The 22,815-nt window shown below is 39.5% G+C and overlaps 1 protein-coding gene across 9 annotated transcripts in view; it reads left to right on the top strand.

The window, feature by feature from the left end:
* bptf (bromodomain PHD finger transcription factor) overlaps positions 1 to 20,033 on the top strand; it is a 148,583-nt gene extending 128,550 nt beyond the window's left edge. For all 9 annotated transcript variants that reach the window (XM_052032810.1, XM_052032812.1, XM_052032811.1 and 6 more), the window contains 5 exons: positions 2,384 to 2,557; positions 6,506 to 6,698; positions 9,215 to 9,299; positions 17,301 to 17,487; positions 18,527 to 20,033. In XM_052032810.1, the coding sequence (XP_051888770.1) occupies positions 2,384 to 2,557; positions 6,506 to 6,698; positions 9,215 to 9,299; positions 17,301 to 17,487; positions 18,527 to 18,539 (652 nt within the window). In that variant the 3' untranslated portion in view covers positions 18,540 to 20,033. The remainder of the gene's footprint in view (positions 1 to 2,383; positions 2,558 to 6,505; positions 6,699 to 9,214; positions 9,300 to 17,300; positions 17,488 to 18,526) is intronic.
* The last annotated feature ends 2,782 nt before the right edge of the window (positions 20,034 to 22,815 follow it).

The raw sequence follows: 22,815 nt of genomic DNA on the forward strand, positions 1-22,815 counted from the left end.
GGTTATGTAATAGTCCTGTGCCACAAATTTCATGCATTATTCCAAAAGGATATGCAAGAGATCCCTTTGCATCAGAAGGTGCATGGAATTAGCATGCAAGACCTCAATCTCCATATTCAGATAGATAAATATTTGAAAGATTAGGGTTTTGGTGAACTGGCACAGAAGAGGAGTTGAGGCCAGCATAGATAAATTATAATCCTACTGAATCGCAGGGCAGGCTTGGGGGTCCAAATGGTCTACTCCTGCTCCTATTTTCTTGTGTTCTCATCAGTGCAACCCTTAGGAATGTTCTCTGTTCAAATTTTCTGACAAATTTGTAAAGGAAGGGAGCACGGCACATTGAAAAATCTCTGCTGTGACATTATAATCTGGAAGTTTAAAGTTGCATGGGTGGAGTTGTTGGGATTATGGAATGACTTGTTATAGGGGCAGAAACTGCTGCAGTGCTTTAAGTGAAGAGTGTTCACGTTTGAACCAGAGGAAGGTACGGTCTTCTGCTGAGAGAGCAAAGCAGTGGGATTGGAAATTAATTGTCTTAATGAAGTGCCAGTAGATAGAATAATCTAAGTAGCTGCTTTCAGTCCAATTAGATTGTGGTTTGCTATCTCATTTCAACAACGTGGTACATGTCAGGAACATAGCATTGCGGATCAAACCTGCAGGTCCACAACACATTAGTGCTCCAACACCCTAACACACTGTCACCATATTTTCTGCACTTTGAGACAATAGCTTTGATTAAATTAACTTTTCACTACTTTGTCTCAGTGATGATTCAGCATAGCAATTAGGTTCCCCCTCTAACTAGTATTATCGTTCGTATTCTTTTTGGGATTGCATGCACAGTACTGATATTCCTTGTTTCTTGTAGAAAAGGCCAGTATCCTCCTGTTCATTTGAACCTGAATTTTTGTGCAAAAATAACTACTATCAAGTTGTGTTGGTTTTAACTTCTGTTTCTGTAAAAGTCCTGTTGAAAAGGATAATGAATGTTTAATACTCCTTTTAATAGAGCAGGTATTGGACTGTACTAAAATTAATATTATTTGCAATCACATACTATTGTTCATTTAAATTTCATTGTTGTTCCTCTTCTTTAATGTACCACAATGACAAAATGTAATAAGTCACTCTTTATTCCCAGGAATAAAGTTGGTACATTCCTACATTATATGGAAAACTACTCTAACTGCTCTGTTTTCCTCAGTTATTCCAGCAGTTCTGCAGGAACAGCTTATCAACCATTCTTTCTCTGAAGAAACTTCAAAACTTTGACTAGAAAGCATGAGGTTCAAAATTCAGTCTTGTAGAAATTTGCAAAATGGAAGTGTTCAAAATGGAAATGTTTGTGCCACAATTGCTAGTAAAGACTGCCAGATTGAATATTTCGTCAGAATTCAAACACATTCTGCTTAATTTTTGATTCTGGAAAATTGATGCAATGACACTTTCAAAATTTGGTTGTGATCTGTACTCCTGACCTCCTAGAGTAAGTGATCTCTGTTGCATCACTTTGAAGGCAAAGGATTAGAGGGGAAGGAGAAAATATCTTTGAGTGTCGTTACACACAACACTCTTGGCCTAAAGGAAGAGGGAATATTTCCTTAAAAAAAACAATTTCAAATACAAAATCTAAGGAGTACTAATATCTCCTATTCATTATTGTGACTAGTCCCAAAACCCGATGTGATCAGGTGGTCTGCTATCCGGAAACTCTGCCACAACCAAATACCATTTTTGTACAACTAAAATTTGGTTTGCTTAAAAAAGAGTTTTATTTTCCATTTCAATCACAGGACTCTACTAATGATGAAAAGGCTCAGTCAGCCTTTTGAATTTCCTGCTAGGTTAATTGGAGACATTGTCTGTAGCATTAGACAGTCCTACTTACACTAGTGAGTATTGTGGGGAATAGGGTGAACATTTTGTTTTTGCAAATAGGAATTAGACACATTTCCAGAGGTCCAAAACCTGTGAATCCATGAATTGTTTCTTCTGTTTCAGTTTTCTTAATTAATCTCCTTATGCCAAGCACCATATTTCTCCTAATCCATGCCAAATTCCCAAACAAGCAGACTTGACAATTTGGCCGAGCATTTATCATTGACAGGTATACATGTGAGGTCCAATTTGACTCTTCCTCTTGTATTTGTATCTTTTGATCTAGGGAGGACTGTAGGATCACCTTGTCTTCCCAACTATCCCGGTTGAGATTGGCCTGTTGATACTCTAAGACAGGATCCATATCCACGTACTTTGATCTGACACGTCAGCACACGAGTATGCTGCACCATCGAGTTGCCTCTGCATGAACTGTTTATAGTTGATGGGAGGGAGAGAGAAGCTTAAACACACTCCAATGTGTGTGTTCATTTTTCAGGTTCTACATTGGCTGTGATCTCTGTACGAATTGGTATCACGGAGAATGTGTTGGTATCACAGAAAAAGAGGCTAAAAAAATGGATGAGTACATTTGCAATGAGTGTAAACGAGCACAGGAGGGCAGCAGCGAGGAGCTCTACTGTATCTGTAGAACACCATACGACGAATCACAGTAAGCTGAAACGTCAACAGAGACTTTATATCGCCCTTTGAATGCTTTCCTACTGAGGGACAGGCATGCACTTATTGTCCTTTGTAGATGCTTCTTACCTGCTGTTTGTGATGCAAACTGCATGAAACCATAGTAAACTTGCCTGTAATATATGTTACTACTCCAATTTTGATATCTTCCATGGACTTTCTGCTGCGCTTTTATTTTCTCCATTAAATTTGGATGTGTGCAAGTTAATATCCTGCAGTTCTGTCCATTCTGGTTAGGTCAACCACAATTAATCCATTTTTTCCCTTCTCCTTTATCTGAAGACATTGATTCTCTGCTGGGATATACTCCCACTGGTTCTGAACATTGTAATCACCTGATCAACAAATACTCCAGAATTACAAGTTTAGGCAATCAGGATTGGCTGGCTATTGATCCATGTTGCATTATCATGGCAAAGCTAATTATACCTTTGCCCAAAATCATATCTTTCATATGCATAACTGGTTAGAGCCTTGAAATAAACAGCTGGAGAGAAACTCAGCAGGTCAGGCAGCATCTGTAGAGGAAATGACAGTTGACATTTCGGGTCGAGACCCTTTATCTGTCTGAGGCCAAACTGGGTTAGAGCCTTGACTGTTTTACCCCTGCCCTCAGTCCTGCAACTCCCAACTCAGGAACCCACGTCACTATATGAGTTGAAAATGGCCAACTCCACGGACTGGAAATGAAGCCACGTGCCTTTGTGGTCTGAATGGCTCTTTCACTCCATGTCTAGCTGAGTGACTGTAGGTATTGTATTTAATCTTAAATCTGTTTGGGGTTCCTGAAGAAATGTTTTTACTTTGCGAGGAAAAATTAGACCATCAGCTAGGGAAAAATAAACTTCTGAATTGTACAAGGGGGGTTTGGAATTGGGCATCTTGGAGCCCAGAGAAAATACTGCAGATGCTGGTAAACTGAAATTGAGTCAGAAGATACTGGAAATGCTCAGCAAGTCTGCTAGTACCTATGGAGGGAAAAATGAATTTTATGAATTTTATTTGTTTCTGAAATGTTGAGTTTTTCTCTCCATAGAATCTGCTGATTATTTACAGTATTTTTTGTACGATGCATTTTGGAAGCCTGGCGTCTAACGTTAAATACATTTTTGCGGGTTTCAAGAAACAGTCTTCTGCTTTGTTAATAGTGAACACTTTGTTAAGGCTTGCAATCTCAACAGTTTGTCTTAGACATTTCTGTTTAAAGAAGAAGAAGATTGCCTGTTGTGTCTTAAAAATATATAACATTTGTTCTGCACAGCAGTGAAAGTTGCTGTCCAAAAGCTTTGCAGCATTGTGTTTCTGCTATCTGTGACTGTGTTTAATCTTCTGAAACATGAAAAAGTATAATGAGCCAACTATTTTAGTAGCTTAAATCAATCACTACCCATGACAAATTTTGGGATTCTCTGATCCTAAGGCTTGCTTATAACCCTGCATGTGCTTCCCAATTTTAAAGTTATTGGGGCATAATTTGACTTTGAAGAAGTTTTTTTTCCCGCACCAACTTGCTTGGGACTGGGCCTGTACAAGCAAGAAGGATTACATCTGGGTCAGACTCGAATCAATGTCCCTGTGGCGCTGTTTGCTGGTGCTGTTGGGAAAGATTTAAACTAGAGTGGCAGGCGAATGGGAACCTGAGCAGGAAGAATGGGGAGGAAAAAAGGATAGAAATGAAATCTGAAAACAAAAAGGCAAAAGTGGAAGGCATAGAAATCAAGGGCTAGGAACAAATAGGGCCCCACCGCAAAATAATGCTGAGGTAACAAAGAATATTAAAAAGACAAGCTTGAAGGTGTTGTGTCTCAGTACACAGAGTGGCCACGGGAAGGTAGATGACTTAACTGTGTTATAGATGGATATAATATAGTGGTGATTGCGGAGCTATGGCTTTAGGATGCCAGGGACGGAAACGGAACATGAAGGTATTTGGGAAGGGTCAGAAAAACGAGCAAAGAGGTGGAGTCACATCATTAGTAAAAGAGGAAATCAATACGGTGGTGAGGATGGATATTAGCTGAATATTTGTGTGTTCATCATGTTTTGTTTGGACCATACATTAGGATACAATTAGAGAACAGATCATTCTAGAATGCTCTTATGTAATGAGAAATCTTTGTTGTATAGGATTCCTTGGGGAAGTGCAATCAATGTATGATAGAATTGTGATAGTATGATGGGCAATGACAGAGTTGATACTGAGCTGAGATTTCTGAATCTATATAAAAGAAACAATATAGATATAAGGGGCAAAATGGCTGTATAGGAAAAGTTACTTGAAGGGTTGGCAGTGGATAGGCAATGGCAAACATTTAGAAAAACCACATGGATGAATTACAATTGTTTGTTCCTGTCTAGCATAAAGATAAAGCAAGAAAGGTGGCTCAACCATGGCTTATAAAACTAGATTAAGGGCAGTATTAGATCCAAGGAGGAGAAATACAAAATGGCCAGGAAAGGAAGCAAACTTGAGGTTTGGGAATAGTTTTAAATTCCAGCAAAAGATGACAAACTGGTTAAAAAGTGAAAAATAGAGTATGAGAGTGTAACTGCAGTGAACATAAAAACTGGTTGTAAAAGCTTCTCTAGATATGTGAAGAGAAAATGATTAATGAAAACAAATGAAGGTCCCTTATGGTCAGAAATGGGGATTTTTAATGGGGAGCAAAAAAATTGGAGACATGTTGGTTCTGCCTTCACAAAGAAGGATGAAAATAACTCTCAGAAATATTCAGCACATGGGGTCTAGTGAGAAAGAGGCACTAAATGTAGGGAAATATGACGGGGAGAAAGTATTAAAGATCAATAAATCCACAGGGTCCATTAGTCTGCATCCCAGAGGACTTAAGGAAAGATCCTAGAAATAGTGGATGTATTGAGGATTATTTTCCAATGTTCTTTAGACTCTGGAACGGCAGCGACAGATTGGAGGATAGTTAATGCAATCCCACTATTTTTAAAGAGAGGAAATGGGAAATTGTAGACTAGTTAGCCTGAAATTGGTGGGAGGGAAAATGCTAGAGTCCTTTGTAAAGTAGAATGTCAGGATCAGACAAAGTCAGCATGGATTTATGAAAAGGAAATCATGCTTGACAACATGTACTGGAATTTTTTGAGGATGCAACTAGCAGAATAAATGAGGGAAAACCAGTGGATGTTGTGTATTTGGCCTTCCAGAAGGTATTTGATAATGTCCCACATCAGAGGTTAGCATGCAAGGTTAAAGCACATGCGACTGGGGGGAGGGGAGAAGTTACTGACATGGACAGAGAACTAGTTAGTCACCAAGGAACAAGTAGTTAGGGATAAATGGGTCTTTTTCTGAATGGCAGGCAGTGGCTAATGGGGTACCAGAAGAATCTGTGCCAGGACTTGGCTATTCAGAAAATATATTAATGTTTTAGATGAGAGAATTCTATATCACTTAAAGCCAAATCAATAAATATATTAATGAGGAGTTAGGGTATAGCTCTTTGGTGTAATGGAGAAAAGAGATATGGAGAGCAAATAGGAGCAGGGTTTTGAATTTGAATGATCAACCATAATCATATTGAAAGGTGGAGCAGGCTCAAAGGGGTAAACAGCCTACTTCTGCACCTGTTTTTTTTTTGTTTCTATATAGTGAACAGCATCTTTAGTAAGTATTTAGCCCCAGGGTTGCTGGATAACTATCAGGGATGGGAATTGGACTGATGCTTTAGAGATTTTGTGACCTTTTACAGCACTCTACTACTTAAGCTAACTCAGCATAGTCTGTTGATTAAGCTTTTGGTCTGTGTGGCTGAACTACATTTTACTTTAAATATTTGGTGTCATCAAGAGAACCTGCTGAAAGAAACTAAATACATAAGCAATAATACATTTTGTTGTTGCTGAACTTTACAGTTAATATAAGCTTTTTCTTTGTTTAAACCTGTAGGTTTTACATCGGCTGTGACCGTTGCCAGAACTGGTACCATGGGCGCTGTGTTGGTATACTACAGAGTGAGGCAGATCTCATTGATGAGTATGTCTGTCCACAGTGCCAGTCCACAGAGGATGCTATGACTGTGCTCAGCCCACTTTCAGAGAAAGACTATGAGGGTCTCAGACGGGTGCTGCGCTCATTACAGGTAAGAAATTTTCTGTGGTAGCTACTTTCAATTCAGTCTGTCATTACATTTTCTGTTTACAGTCAACTATATTTTATCACCCCAAATGAATATTCTCCTATTATAAGACCGGGGAGTAATTGAAGCAGGAGTTTTCCATACTTTTGTCGATAATAATCTGCAAAAGTCTTTACAGTCCTCTGTGATGAGAGTGGTGCTGAATTTCCTTTCCTCCTTCCCAATCCCTCTAAATAAAAAACATAACTGACAGATTGTGCAGTTTAAATGAATTCCTATGTTAGTTGACAATGTTAACCATTGAAGGGTTTGGACTCTAGCTCTCTGCACAAGATGCCTTAGTTAAGCAATGATGCAATTTAATATAAGGCTGAAGCAAAGCACTTTATCAGTGTTAAGTTTTAAATGAGCTTGTGAAAATTTAAAATTCAATGTTATTACTCTCTCGACTGAAAAAGTGAAGCAGCTAAATTGTGAGATGCGAGTACTGCTTAAAGTTTTTACCCATGTGAAGATGCCATTGCATTTTTTTTTAAATTATGTTTCTAGTTTTGGGTCTGTAGTCTAAGAACATCTTCCTTTCTCATCTGTGAACCAAAACAGCAAAGGGATTATTAACTGGCACCAGTTGAGCATCACTGGTTCAATGAACTTTTTTCTTGCAGGAAAATGCACATTAACTTATGCTATTGAATCTTGCAGTGGGAGTTTGGGCACTTGATTTTGCAGGGTCAAAGGAGTCCCTAATCAATCACAGTTTGCAATCCTATTAAACCTCGCACATTTCTAAAAGCTGACTGTCAAAGATCTCTGAGAATTGTGCTGAGCCCCTCAAAAAACAAACACGAGATATTCTGTATTGTCACCCAAACCTGCGACTCTAATCAGGTGAACTGCAAAATACCCTCCTCAAATTTTGGCTGCCCATAGGAATTAATCTCTATTTTATGTTAGCACTACAACAGTAAGAAAGCCATGATACAAACCAATGGTTCTACAACAGACCAATCTCACTGAAGACCAGTGTCAAATAAGGCTGTGTCAACGTCCCAACATCTTTCTCAGTCTTTCTTGCTGTAATGTTGCCCCTCATCTCCAATAAACATCCTGAGGGAATGGAGCTAATCTTCAGAACTAATTAAAAAAAACTGTTCAACCTATAGCAACAACACTGCAGAATCAAGGTCACCCAAACCTCAGTAGTCCAGCTGCGGTAGTTAGCTCATGATTGCCTTTGTATGTGCTCAGAGGGCGAGTTCCAAATCGTTATTGACTCGTTCACTAAAGTATAGGAGAGAATGGGCCTTATGCTGTTACCACATTGCCCTCCAATGAGATCTTGGAAAACACGGATGACTGCTCATATCTCTGAAGCCGCATCTGAGTGAAGGTGGATGTTGATGATGAAATTTGCTACAACTTTCAATGAGCCAGCACAACCTTCAGTCGACTGAGGACCAGAGTATATGAAGATCGAGACCTCAGATCTGCTACAAGACTCAAGGTTTACTAGGCAGCAGTGATCCCTGCCCTTCTATGCCCTGAGCTCAGGACTACCTCCAACAGGCATCTCACTGTACTGGACAAACACCACCAATGCAGTTTCCACAAAATACTCCAAATTTACTGGAAGGATAAGTGAACTAACGTGGGTGTTCTCTTCAGGCCAATAATCCCAGTATTGGAGCTTTAGTTGCTCTCACTCAGCTACTTTGGGCTGCCCAAATCTTTCACATCGCCTGATTCCAGATTCCTGGAGCAGATACTGTATTCTGAGTCTCGTGTCCTGGGGGGAAAATCACCAGATGGACAGAGAAAAAGATGTAAAGATGTGTGCTAAGCTTCCTTGAAGAAGTGCAACATCCCCACACATTCCTGGGAACCTCTAGCTGATGAAGAACTGCCAAAGAAAAAGAATTGGCAATGAATATCAACAAAGTTTGCCATTTCGATGCTGCCACTTTGAGTTTCTTTTCCTGAAGTAAGCTTAGGTGACTGGCGTTACACAATGGAGGCACAATCTGTTCCACTGCAGATGGGATAAATGTAGCATCCCACCTCACATGTTTAGTTCCTTGAGTCAGTGTATTATTCAGTCCTTGGGTAAACTCCAATTGTGGTTTGATGGGAGACTTTGCAATAGTGATATATGTTTCAAATTCCATCTCTTCCACCCGCCAACCCCCACCCACCTTCCACTATTCTAATTCCCCGAATTTTCCTCTGCAAACCTCGAAGTAGAAATGTGTGCTAGGATGTAATTCCATAGGCATTGGCAGCTCCCCAGTCCTACTTTCAAGTGACTTGGGAAGGAAGAGTAATTGGGAAAGAAGAGTAAACAGTCTTAACATAAAGGTTGTTGTAATGTTCCCTGGAAACTTCAGAATTGGAAATGAAGGTATCTTAGCCAGCAGTCATTTTACGCTATTGCTTTTAATGAAAATGGAGGTAGGAGCTCCATTTACTGGCAATTTTATTGAAGCATTTTAAGTTTAATATACTGTTTAATTCCTCAATAGGCTCATAAAATGGCTTGGCCCTTCTTGGAACCAGTAGATCCTAATGATGCACCAGATTATTATGGTATCATCAAAGAGCCAATGGGTAAGTACTGTTTATCTTTCAACCAGACACCATTTTAGAAAGGAGGTAATTATAACAATTGTGCATGATTTCCTTTGTACTGTTGAAATTGTTCCCTGTGGTATGCAAGGTCCAGTCACAGATTGAAGGCGGCAGAGTGCTTCATCTGTGGAGAATTGACATTGTCGTACACAAGTTACCTGAGGCTGGATGTAAAGCAGTAGTGACATGAAAGTTGGTTAAATATAAGAAATAGGAGCAGAAGTAGGCCACTAGGCTCCTTGAGCTTGCTTTGCCACTCAATAAGATCATGGCTAATTTGATCTTGGCATCAAATCCACACTCCTGCCTCTTCTTCCCAATAAGTCTTACCTCGCAATACTTCAAAAATCTGTCTGTCTTAACCTTAAATAGATTCAGTGACTCAACCTTTATAACTGTCTGGACGAGAGAATACCAAAGATTTACAACCTTCTGATTGAAGAAGTTCTTCCTTGTCTCCATCCCAAGTGGACCTCTCTTTCTGAAGCTGGGCCCCCTAGTTCTAGATTCCCCCATAAGGGGAAAAATTCTCTCTGTATCTACGCTGTTCTACCCCTTCAGAATATTGTACCTCTCATTCTTCTAAACTGCAATGATTATAGACCTAACATTTCCTTGTTAGACAACCCCCTTTATCCTAGGAATTCAAATTGCATCCAATATTCCACCCCACCCCACCCTTTAAATAAGGATTCTAAAACTGTATGTACTGCTCCATGTGCGATCTCAACAATGCCCTGTATCCTTGTACCAAAATTTCCTGATTTTTATATTCCAACCCAGCATTTCATTTGCCTTCCTAATTCATGGTGTGCCTACAGGCTACCTTACCTTTTGATGAGTAAGGGCACTGGATTGCTCCATGTAGCAGCACTCTGTCTCTATTTAAGAAATATTCTACTTTTCTATTCCTTCAGCCAAAGTGGATATCCTGACAAATCCCCACTATGCTGCATATTTTGTCCACTAATATAATGTCTGTATGATTTCACACATTGTATGTTCCCCTCACAACTTGCTTCCCCACCTTTCTTTGTATCATCAGCAATGCACTCAGTCCCTTCATCTGAGTCATTAACACAACTTGTAAATAGTTAAAGCTCCAGCACTGATCCCTGTGGCAATCCCACTCGTTACAGTACACCAACCTGAAAATAACTTAGTTATCACAGCTGTCTTTGTTAATAATGCTCTAAACATGCTAATATGTTACCCTAACACCAAGAGCTCTTATGTACAGTATCCTTTAACATGGCACCATTTCAAATGACTTTTAGAAAGTCAGATACATTATATCTATTTATTTCCCTTTATCCAACCTCAAAGATCTGTGCTAATATTTTCAAACATAGTTTTCCTGTCATGACGCCATGTTGACTGTTTGTGATTCAATACGTCCTGTTACTGCTTTAATCATGGATTCCAGCATTTTCACAATGACAGATGTTAGGTTAAATGGCCTATGGTTTTCTGCTTTGTCTCCTTCCATTCTTGAATAAGGGAGTTGTGTTTGCAATTTCCCAGCCTTTGGGACCTTTCTAGAATCTAGGAAACTTTGAAAGACCATGACCAATGCATCCACCATCTCTGAAAGCTATTGGGTCCATAGGACTTGTCAGCCTTTAATCCTGTTAGTTTGACTCCAATTTTTTATCTACTGTAACTGATTTTGAGTTCCTCTCATTTTTTTGTTTTGCTATTTTAAGTTCCCCAGTCTCATTCAGACCATTTCACAGTAGGGTTTTAGATATTAGGGGAATTGAGGGATATGGGGTTAGTGCATGGTAGAAGATCAGCCGTCCAGGTGCAAGGCAGAGGATGCATGAGAGGCCAAATGGCCTACTGCCACTTCTATTGCTTAAGTTTATAGAATCATAGAACAGTACAGCACAATACAGGCCCTTCGGCCCACAATGTTGTGCCGACCTTTAAACCTCGCCTAAGACTATCTAACCCCTTCCTCCCACGTATCCATTTTAAATTCCTCCATATGCTTATCTAGCAATCTCTTGAATTTGACCAATGTACCTGCCTCCACCACCGCCCCAGGCAGCGCATTCCATGCCCCAACCACTCTCTGGGTAAAAAAAACCTTCCTCTGATATCTCCCTTGAACTTCCCACCCATTACTTTAAAGCCATGCCCTCTTGTATTGAGCATTGGTGCCCTGGGAAAGAAGCACTGGCTGTCTATCTAATCCTCTTAATATTTTGTACACCTCTATCATGTCTCCTCTCATCCTCCTCCTCTCCAAAGAGTAAAGCCCTAGCTCCATTAATCTCTCCTCATAATGCATACTCTCTAAACCAGGCACCATCCTGGTAAATCTCCTCTGCACCCTTTCCAATGCTTCCACATCCTTCCTATAACGAGGCGACCAGAAGTGGACACAGTACTCTAAGTGTGGCCTAACCAGAGTTTTGTAGAGCTGCATCGTTACCTCGCAGCTCTTCATGTCTTTTTTTTTATTTCTTCATAGCTCTCGCTCATCATCTGCTTTCTTTATTTTCATCCTGTGGTTTCTAAAGCTTCTGTAATCTTCTGACTTTGCAATCAAGCAAGACAGGCTGTAAATTGTAACAGACTTGGAAAGCTACTTGTTTTTCTGTTGATGACAAATAAGGGATATAAATCTTCTTTACAACATTGTTCTCCTTTTTAAATTTGATACCACCAGGATTTTCTTTAGAAAGCTATGGATGGTTCATCATGCTCATCAAGTCTTTATTTCTCCATGGAATCTATCTTTACTGATAATTATGAAATGTCTCCTTAAATGTCTGCCATTGTTCATCTAGCAGCTTGCCTCTTTTTTGCATGTTCTCTGGCCACCTTGGCCTTTATACTTTATGCTTGCCTTTATTTAAGTTCAAGGCACTATTTTCAGACTTGTGGCTCATGGCTTTCTTACTGCATTTGAGATTCTATTATGTTATGATCACTCTTCCTCAGAGGATCCTTTAATATGAAATAATTAACAAGTCCAGTTTGATTACACATGACACAATCTAAATTAACTGGTTCCCTAGTCGGTCCACAACATATTGGGCTGCATCATGTTGATGGCTAGTCTCCTCCATAGAGAAGCACAATTCTTATTTGCTTTCCCTTGTCCTTTCTACCTGTCCTCCTGAAGTGTCAAATACCCCAAAATATTCAGAACCCAGCCTTGGTCATGCAGTAATAAAGCTGTAATGTCATTCAATTATACCACTCTGTTTTATTTTCATTAATATTCCATGCAGTCAAGATAAAGAGCTTTTAATTTTGGGTTTCTTCCATCTTTCTTTCTCTGATTTCATTTGGACGTGCACTCCTAGGTTTGTGCAGTCTGTCCCTTCCTGTCACATTCATTGCCTTAATCACTGCACTGCACAATTGCCTGGCCTTTCCTTTTTATATCTTCTATATTTCTCACCTGGACTTGCCCCTCACTGTTCAGTTTAAAGCCCTAATAACAGCCCCAGTTATTTGATTTGTTCAGATACCGGTCCAAGTCCAATTCAAGTGAATTCTGTCATGGAATAATACAGCATGGAAACAGGCCCTTTGGCCCATTTCATCCGTGCCGACACTGGTGCCAGTCCCATTTGCCAACATTTGGCCCATATCCCTCTAAGCACCTCCTATCCATGTGCTTATGTAAATGTCTTTCAAATGTTATTGTACCTGCCTGAACCACTTTCTCTGGCAGCTCAATCCATACACACCACCCTCTGCATGGAGAAGCTGCCTCTCAGGTCCCGATGGAACATCTCTCACGTACCCCAGTGCTGGTGTTAGTGCTCCATGAATTGCAACCCATTTCTCTGACACCAATCTGACCCATTTTAAAGCTCAAATCTTGCATGGGCACACTTCCTTGTGAGTTTTGCGCAGACAAGAGAAATGAGTGGACAAGTTAGCAAAATATTCCCCTGCTGTGGAATAGCTTTTTAATTGCCAGAGCAAATACATCCAGAATGGCCGCTGTGCAGGCATGATGGAATTAATTTCATGTATCCTTTTTCCCACATCCCTCTCTCCCTGATCTTGGATTGAAGTTGATTGCCATTGGAATAATGCAATGACAGTTGGAAGGGATTGCCTCCAGAGCAAGGAGGAGATCTAAGAGGGAGCAGTGGGGATGTATCCAGTCAGAAAGCTGATTTGAATGTTTGATGAGAACATGGTTTGTTCAAATAGTATAATAGTTTATCTGAATTTGCAGCTTGTAAGGTAATAGTTGCAAATTTATCTTTTGTGATCAGCATTTTGACTTAGTTATGCATGCCCGTCCTGTGTCTCCATTTACTTTCTAAAACTTAGTTTGTTTAAGAGCAATCAAAACAAAGCAGGCTGTAAATTACAGACTTGGAAAGCTGCTTGTTTTTGTGCTGATGACAAATAAGGGGTATAAATATCCAGATGAAAGCAGCTCAGTCCCTCAGTCTTTCACACTTTAGTAGCTTTGGTCTCCCAAGTGATGACTGTTTGAAGGTAGTAGTCGGGGCATGCAATGATAACAATCTGCCTCCACAGGACATTAACCAAGACACAATTTTAATGTTTCTCACTTAGTATACAAGCATGTGGGAAAACATTTGCTATGGACCAGTAGGTTAAATCAGACTGGCAGACCTTTTAAAGCACTTCATAACTTGAGACACTTCCCATTTAAAAATAAGTAACCCAACAGATTTGCTCATTATTTTAAAAATGTGCTTGCAATATGGCCCAATCTTATTTTCATACATTAATTTTCTTAAATGACATAAAATTTCCTTTGTGTCTTTTGCAATTTTATGAGGAGAATGGAGGTGTAATGTCTCCATTCCTCTTGATGATTACTTTTAGCTGGATTACCATTCTGTAGTTTCAGTTTACCCAAGCAGCTATTTATCTGTGAACCTGTTCATTGTGTTCTCAGGCTATGATGTAATACTGAGTGCTCCAATGAATTTAAGTGATGATTTACCATCCAGTCCACCAGTCCAGTTATTTTCCATTACCCCCAGTTTTTAAAAAAATATAGTCCACTCATGAACTTCATCTTTCATTTTTATGTAAGAAAGTTCATTAGTTTGCATAACTGCCCAAGGATGTAAGAAAACCCTGGTTGGCATGTGAACAGATTCAACTGCCCAGATAAAGAACAGATTTGTTTGGCATTTTCTCCTTCTAAATAAATTTCTTTGACCATTCTTTAATCACTCCTCTTGGTATTACTATTTGCATCATCAGCTTTAGTCTGATTACACCTCTGTGATCATAGTATGTTAAATACATGCAAACACAGACTGAAGCTATCATGATTCTGTCTCTGTAATCCATTGAGATTTGTTGGATAGGAATACTACCAAATATATCTAGTTTAGCTAAATGTTCTTTAATTTCTTAAGTAATTAAAAATTTCTAAATATGTTCCTCACCCTGTGTATCAGGCTCAATCTGACTGCCCCCAAAAACATATAAAATGGGATTCATGTAGGATTACTGTAAATGGGTGATTGATGGTTGGCACAGACTAGGTGGGCTGAAGGGCCTTTTTCTGTTCTGTATCTCTCTGTGACTGCTGCAGCACCATGGGGTTAAGTGATGCTTGTCCTTCTATGAGGGGAGTGGGTGTAAGTGGCCATTGGTTACAGAATGAGAACCTGTCCCCAACCTCACTGCTACGAAAAGGCATCTTTCACTATTTTAAATATGCCTGATATTTGGAGCTCCATCAGATCTCCAGCTTCCACATTGGGGTGTGCAGATGTTCACTAGGTAATGGAGGTTGGATGAGTAGCAGTAGCACCCTGTGGAACTGCCACCCGTAGTGAAGTAAGGTTTGTCCCACCTTACTCAGTATCTTGGAACTGAAACCTCAAATGTCTGCCTTGTGTTTTCCTTTCTTGTATCGCCAAATAGTGCTCAGCATGATTGGCTGGAAACCGAAGGAAAGTGTATAAATGCACAATGAATTGCAGATACAGTTGCAAGCAACTTAGAGTTAATTTTTTTCTCCACTTTTGTTGCTATTCCAAACAATTCATTGCCACTGCTGTTTTTAAGATTCAAAGACGACAGTAGGCATAGTAAAGTACTAAAATATTCTTCAGATTTGTACAGGCTCCCAAAATTTGGGAAATGAATGCCATACGGATACGTAAATTATAAATACTCCCTTCCCTCCACCTCTTTATAGTGGTCTCTACCCTCCATTTCTTTATACTGGCTATCTCCCGCTTTCTTTCCTGTCCAGATGAAGGGTCTCGACTGGAAGCATCAATTGTCCAGTTCCCTCCTTTCTGTGTTGCCCCAGTGTTGTAGATCCTGCAGTACATAACTATTATTTCTCATCCTAGGCGTAAGTTAAGCAGGTCAATTGGTGAAGGAGCTGGTTGGTCTGATGATTAATAATTTTGGAGTGGGATAGTAGCTGATTCAGGATACTGGCTTAAACTTGAATTTTAAGACCATATTACTTTGTGACATTGTTTATGTGTTTGGGTGCACAAGGTTTTGTTTGTACCACCCAGAGTTTCTAACTCCATGTTTCAGAGTGAACTGGGTGTTTAAGTACAGATGATTTTTTTTATTATGAAGGAACTCCATTTTTGATGAAAATCTACATGGAGGCCCCTGAAAAGGCCAGTACACTAAAATACACTTGAGTTGTGAAGAAATGCAACACTTCAATTCCTTGTATTCCTCAAGCTGTTATTTTAGTAGGGCAGTCACAGGGAAAGTGTTAGAAGTTATTATTAAAGATGTTATAGCAGGACACTTGGAAAATCTCAGACTGCTCACGCAAAGTCAACACGGTTTTTGAAGGGGAATCAAGGGAAATTTATTGGATGAATTTGAAGAAGTAACTAATGTAGTGGATAAAAAGGAATGGGTGGATGTATTGTACTTCGATTTCTGGAAGGTATTTGATGAGTTGCCTCATCAAACATTATTGCAGAAAATAACAGTTCATGTGTAGGAGGTAATGAGTAAGTATGGATTGAAGACTTCCTGGTTAACTGCTTGGGCCTCCACTTTTTCAGTGACTTGGATAAAGGCACTACAAGTATAATTGCTGATGACACAAAGGTAAGGAGGGAAGTTGTGAAGAGGATATGGAGGCTACAAAGGAATATAGGTAGTTAAGTGAATGGATAATGATCTAGCAAATGGACTATAATGTGGGAAGATATGAAATTATCAATTTTGGCAGGAAAAACAAAAAAAACACAAGTGATGAGAGATTGTAGAGCTCTAAGATACAAAAGGACCCAGGTGGCCAAGTGCATGACCTGCAAAAGGCTAGTAGGCAAGCAAAGCAAATAATTAGGAAAGTTAACTGTGTTATTGTTCGAGAATTGAACACAAAATTAACGGGGTAATTCTTCAGTTATGTAGAACATTAGTGAGATTGCATCTGGCGTGCTGGACAGTACTGGTCTCCTTTTTAAAGGATGTAAATGCAGTTCAGAGAATGTTTACTGGACTAATACCAGGATTGGATAGGTTGCCTTATGAGGAAAGGTTGGACATGCTAAGCTTGTATCTTCTGGAGTTTAGAAGAGTGGCGGGGGGGGGGGGGGGGGCTTGACATAACGTGGAGAGGATGTTACCTCTTTTAGGAGAATCTAGAATTAGCCATTGCTATTTAAAAGTTATTGATTACCCATTTAAGACAGAGTTTAGGTGAAATTTTTTCTGAGTGTTGTGAGTCTATAGAACTCTGTTCCTCGGAGGATGATTTTACGGCAGAGGTAGATGAGATCCCTGACAAGCAAGGGGATGAAACGTTATTGTGGGTCAACATGAATGTGGATTGTGACACTCAGATCGGTTGTGATCTTATTAAATAGCAGAGCAGGCTTGAGAGTCAGAGTGACCTGCTCCTAATTCATACATTCATGTGAATTTCTATGTGTGGCTTCTGTGAGATCAGAAGATATTTAAGACATTGCTTCCAGAATTTTAATCATTTAATTAAGATGCAACTTATTTTTATTACAGATTTGGCTACCATGGAAGAAAGGGTGCATCATCGATTCTACAAGAAACTGACAGACTTTGTTGGTGATATGACCAAAATCTTTGACAACTGCCGTTACTATAATCCAAGCGATTCACCGTTTTATCAATGTGCAGAGGTTCTAGAATCATTTTTTGTACAGAAACTGAAGACTTTCAAAGCAAATAGGTAAGACCACTGCTGATGGTCAGTATGCCACAGTGCCTGCTCTTAAGTTTTGGAAAAGGGGAAAAGAATTAAACAGGTTTTCATTTTAGTTTTTTTTTTGTTGCGACTTCACATCCTCTTTGACTCTAACCCTGAGCTCCCCAACCCAATAGCTCTTCTGTCACAAAGGCTACCTTGCCACTTTACAACATCAGCTATCTTCTGCCATTTGCTGCTGAAACTATACTGCATGCTTTTATTATGTCTAGACTTGGCTTTTCCAATGTTCCCCAAATCAGCCTCCCATCTTGATCAAGTCCCACAACATGATCTCAGTACCCTTTGGCTTCAGATGCAACAATACTGTTTTAAAAAGTTACAAATCCCTCCACAGCACCTTTCTCTGATAGCCTCCAATTTTCTACAAAGCTCTACATTGCGTTGTGTATCCCCAACTACCTTTATCCCGGGATTCTGCTGTGCAATCTCTAAACTCTGGAATTCCCTCCCAAATCTTCATCCTTCACCCTCCCCACTCCCCTTTAAACCCTTACATAAGCCTCTTGGTTTGAGCTTGCATGTTTCATTGTGATTATGCCGGCCTTTTATAAGCCGGCCTTTGTCAATTTTCTACATTAAAGGTGCTAAGTAAATACACTGATGTAAAATAACATTGTCTATTGGTTTTCAACTGTAACAACATCAAAATTACATGTAATTTTGTTCTCATTCTGGTGTGCAATTTCCCCCTCTACTTGTTTTCCATGTTACGTTTCATTGCCTGAATTTATTACTGGAGCAGAACCAGATGCTGGCATGTTATTTGAATACGAGGAGGAAAAAGTTAACAATAACAAAAATATTTTTTATATAAAGAAATAATTTCCTTGGAAAAATTAATTTCAATCATGCATGGTAATCCAAATTGCAGGATTCTGTTAAACGTATTGACAGTTTGTCTGTTTTTGTGTTCTATGGATTGGAAACTCTTGCTTTTGAGTTTCTGGCTATTGTCCTGCGATTATAAGGACATTGAAATATCCCCTTCTCCATTCCACAGGTCTCATTCCTAACAAATTACACTCTACTGCGTAGACTGCAGCACTGTCTAGACTTCAAACAACAAGGAACAATATCGTACAAAGCATGAATAACAGGATCCGTATCCAGAGTGCAGCGAGAAGTTGATGCCACCGGAGGCAGATATACTTAGTCAGGTTTTCCTGACTGACTGACTGACTGACCTTAACCAGCACTGTTGTTCAAGCACCAATCGGTTACCTGAATTGGATGAAGCCCCATTTTGTTTGTTAGAAGCTCAAAGGGAGAGATTAAAAGAAGAGGAGAAGGAAGGAAATTAGAAATAAAATAAACCACCTTTTACCAGCCCTATCTGACTTTTGCAACCTCCTCACTTGGCATGGGGTGGGAGGCACAATGCATCCTGTCCCCTCTTGTTGTTACAAGGGGCTGGCTTCAGTTTTCCCAGCGAAATTCATCACCACAGTTCTTCAGTGAAGAAGCTGGCTGCAAGCTGTCTTTAATGAAACAAACGTGTTTAAGTTTGACAGCTGTATTTATTTATTACTGAGAAAAGATGAAGCTTTCTTTTTTAGAATCTGCTGCCCTTGTTTGTCAACTAATTATGTGCTTTTTTTTTCCTATTGATATAAAAAGACCTCACTTGCAGATAAGCCGGTCTTTTTTATGTAATTGCTGTAGGTAACGGTGAGTGATTAAACCCTTGATCCTTTCTTTCATTGAAAGGAGTCATTTCAAGTACACATGCACGCACGCACACAAAATACATATGTACACACTGACACACGTGAGCACAGCGAAATGGGATCCAACAAGAAGTTTTCTTTTGTTAATCAATCTGACCATGGTGGAGCTCCGTGTGGGTGAGTGGTCGGCAGCTTTGGCAGCTTCCAGGTCAGCCTGCCGCGTTGGTGAAGAGAGAGCACCAGAAAACTGTCAATCACTCTGCAGAAATTTGATAGACTGAAATAAACAGTGTGTACTGAAGATATCTTGTATGTAAACATTTTGTCAGATGCTGAAATTTTTTTTGTTTCTTTTTTTGTATTAAGGTTCAGAAATATTGATGTATATGAAAACAATAAATGGAGGAAACCATTATCTCCCACAGAGAAAATCCACAAGTGTTTCTGTATGTGCTTAAAATGACCCATTTGTGAGACTTCAGGTCTCTCCCAAGAATTCTAACAAAAGAAACAAAATTTGGAAAAGGTGTGAGGACACTTTAAATTTGAAATGCTGCATATTGTAAGCATTTGTATTGAGTTTTAAAATAAGGGGGAGCTATGGACTAACTCTCTAGATTTGTGAAATACTGCACATCTCATCACCACATCACAGTATTTCTGTACTATTTATTCATATCTACGAACTTATTCATTTGAGTAATGTTGCAAAAAAAATCTTTCCTACCTGTAGGCAATAGATTGCTATCTATGTTTTTAACAGATTGTGGCAACTATGAAGAGTAATTCTTTTGTACTTGATAGGACATTTCATCCTAGACAATAAAGTAATGTTTTTGACATCAACCTTGGTGTCATCTTTTTATCATGTTAGAAGAAAACATATCTGGAGCTTTTTTTGCCATTAATTCATTTTTGTACATGGCAGTTTGGTGGAAAAAGGACTTTGGTTGTTTGGTCTGACTGTGACCTTGGAGGAAATTATCTCATTAAAAATTTGAGATCGGTTCCTCAGCTTAATCTGGTGAATCGCTCAGTTTCAGAGCAGTAAGAACCTAATTTTCCTGCTGCTTCTGTGTGTTGAGAGAACTTTGTTTCTTTGAGCATAAGATCAAGTTTATTCAGGTTTCAAAAAAAAATTTAAAAGGAGAATTTGCTGTGATATATTTACTGGTATCCATAATCTGGAAGAGGTGATGCTGAAGTGGACAGTAGAAAATCTCCAGGTTGCTTTCCTTCTGCATGCTTGTTTTTGAAGTTCTTATTTCATGGGAAAAATGTGAACCGGAATTGCCATTAAAATAGAACTGAACACAAACTGTTTTACAAATGACCTTGGTGATCTGGAGTAAGGAACCTAAAAGCAAAATTCCACGAGATGGTTGTGTGTGACGTTGGTTGGGAATGGTCTCGGACTTGGCTGTGATGTGCTTCATGGATGATGCAATTTGACTAAAGTGTCTAAGGGACTGCGGCTCTCTCAGAAGCATGTTAATAGATAGCGAAACACTCATAAGACAAGATATTTATAAGATATTTGTTCATTAGTCACATGTACATCGAAACACAGTGCAATGTGTCTTTTTTGTGTTACTGAGAATGTGCTGGGGGCATCCCACAAATGTCACCACTCTTCCTGTGCCAACATAGCATGCCCACGGCTCCTAACCTGTACGTCTTTGGAATGTGGGAGGAAACCAGAGCACCCGGAGGAAACCCACACAGACACAGGGAGAACGTACAAACTCCTTACAGACAGCGGCAGGAATTGAACCCGGGTCGTTGGTGCTGTAATAGCATTACGCTAACTGCTACACTATTTTGCCGCCACGATATAGGTATTTAAGAATTAAATGGGCTTGTGTCCAAAGGAGAAGATTTAACCTTGAAAGTTATTTTTGTTCCTTTCAGAGAGGTACCCATTCTGGTGTTCATGCCCAGAACTGGTCTTCAGTTAGATGGCCCCTCTTGAGAGGCAACACCAGTCAGTGCCATTTGCATTGCTACTTGCTGACCTGAAGATCCAGTGTGGTAAGTTTCATTGTGAGTGACTTGTTGCTCTCCTTCATGTGGCCCAGTTAAGGACCCCCCGAACATAGCTTATTATTTTAAAGACAAACAAACAAGGAATTTGTTTAGGTTTTAAATTAAAGAAGGTCCTGACCATTGTAGATGTCATATTGCAAGGGTACCACTGAGTTAGTATAAGCATTAGCTGTCTGTTATATGTTGAGACAATCTTGCAACATCTCAATTGAAATTTCTTCTATTTTCCTACATTTTATTTTAGATCTAGCTTAGTAATGCTGCAAGTTGCATACCTTTGAAATAAATCCCCTGCACCCAAAGAGACAAGACCAAACCGTTCACATAAAGGCTTCCTCTACGTTAGAGAAACCAGATGTAAATTGGAACCTCTGTTCAGTCCTTAAGGGTGACCTTAAGCTTCCCATTGCCTGTCTCTCTCATTCTTCATCCCATTCACTTCTTACACTGTTTTAACGCAGCCCAATGTAAGTTCGAGGACCAGCACCTTGAGCTAGTCAGTTCTGATGAAAGATCAACCAATAATATTTACCTCATTTCTTCTCTCTCCACACATGCAGCTGGGTATTTCCAGCTTTCTATTTTATGACAGATTTCCTGCAGCTGCTGTGGTCTGTATCTCGTGGTTCTAGCAGCATATTTTCCCACTGTCTTCTGTCCCTGTTCATCTCTCTTTATTTACATCTCCAGACAGATCTGTTGCAGTACAAACCTTTACCACCTTCTCTGAGCTGGCACCACCACTACTTCCATCATTCACTTTTTTTCTAGGTCTCTGCTGTATCACTGACATTCTCTGATCTTTCCACCCTCTCTGCAACTTCAAACACACCTTGTTTTGTAAATTTTTTTTCCATTCAGATATCAGATCAATGCCTTGAAACATTAGCTCTGTTTCTATCTCCACAGATGCTGTCTGACCTGAGTATTGTGAAGGGTCTCAACCTGAAATGTCAACTGTCCATTTCCCTCCACAGATGCTGCTTCACCTGCTAAGTTCCTCCAGCAGTGTTGTTGTTTTTTGCTCCAGGTTCCAGTATCTGCAGTCTCTTCTGTCTCTGTTGAACTTTTCACATTTGTTTCAGATTTCCAGCTCCTGCATTTTTTTTTTGCTTTTCGATTTTGGTCAGATAAAATGCCTAATCACTGAGGTGCCTTTCCACGTTTCAAGTATGATAATGGCACATTACCTGACAGCTGTTCCATTTACAACAACTTGTGAAGCTAACCCTGTGGTGATCCCCTTGGTTACATTCTCTGTACCTTATCAAAAAAATTTAAATATTTAGAGACGAAATCACTATCTTTTTCGTGCAGTAGATGGTGGAAAAGGCTGAAGAAACTGATGGTTCAAATTTACAAGGCCATGATTTTTGTTGGTTCAGGGTATTGAGACTTCTGGGATAAATATGGAGTTAAGGTATAATGCAGCCAGAATCTGATGTAAAGTTTTAAGGACCTGATAGATTTGCACCTGTTTCTACATAAAACAAAATCTTTCTCAAGTCAATGGCAATCTCACTACCTTTGCACAGCTTTGCATTATCCTCGGACCATGGATCCATGAAGGCATCAA

This window comes from Pristis pectinata, chromosome 18, assembly GCF_009764475.1.
Source record: "Pristis pectinata isolate sPriPec2 chromosome 18, sPriPec2.1.pri, whole genome shotgun sequence".
Taxonomy (NCBI): Eukaryota; Metazoa; Chordata; class Chondrichthyes; order Rhinopristiformes; family Pristidae; genus Pristis; species Pristis pectinata.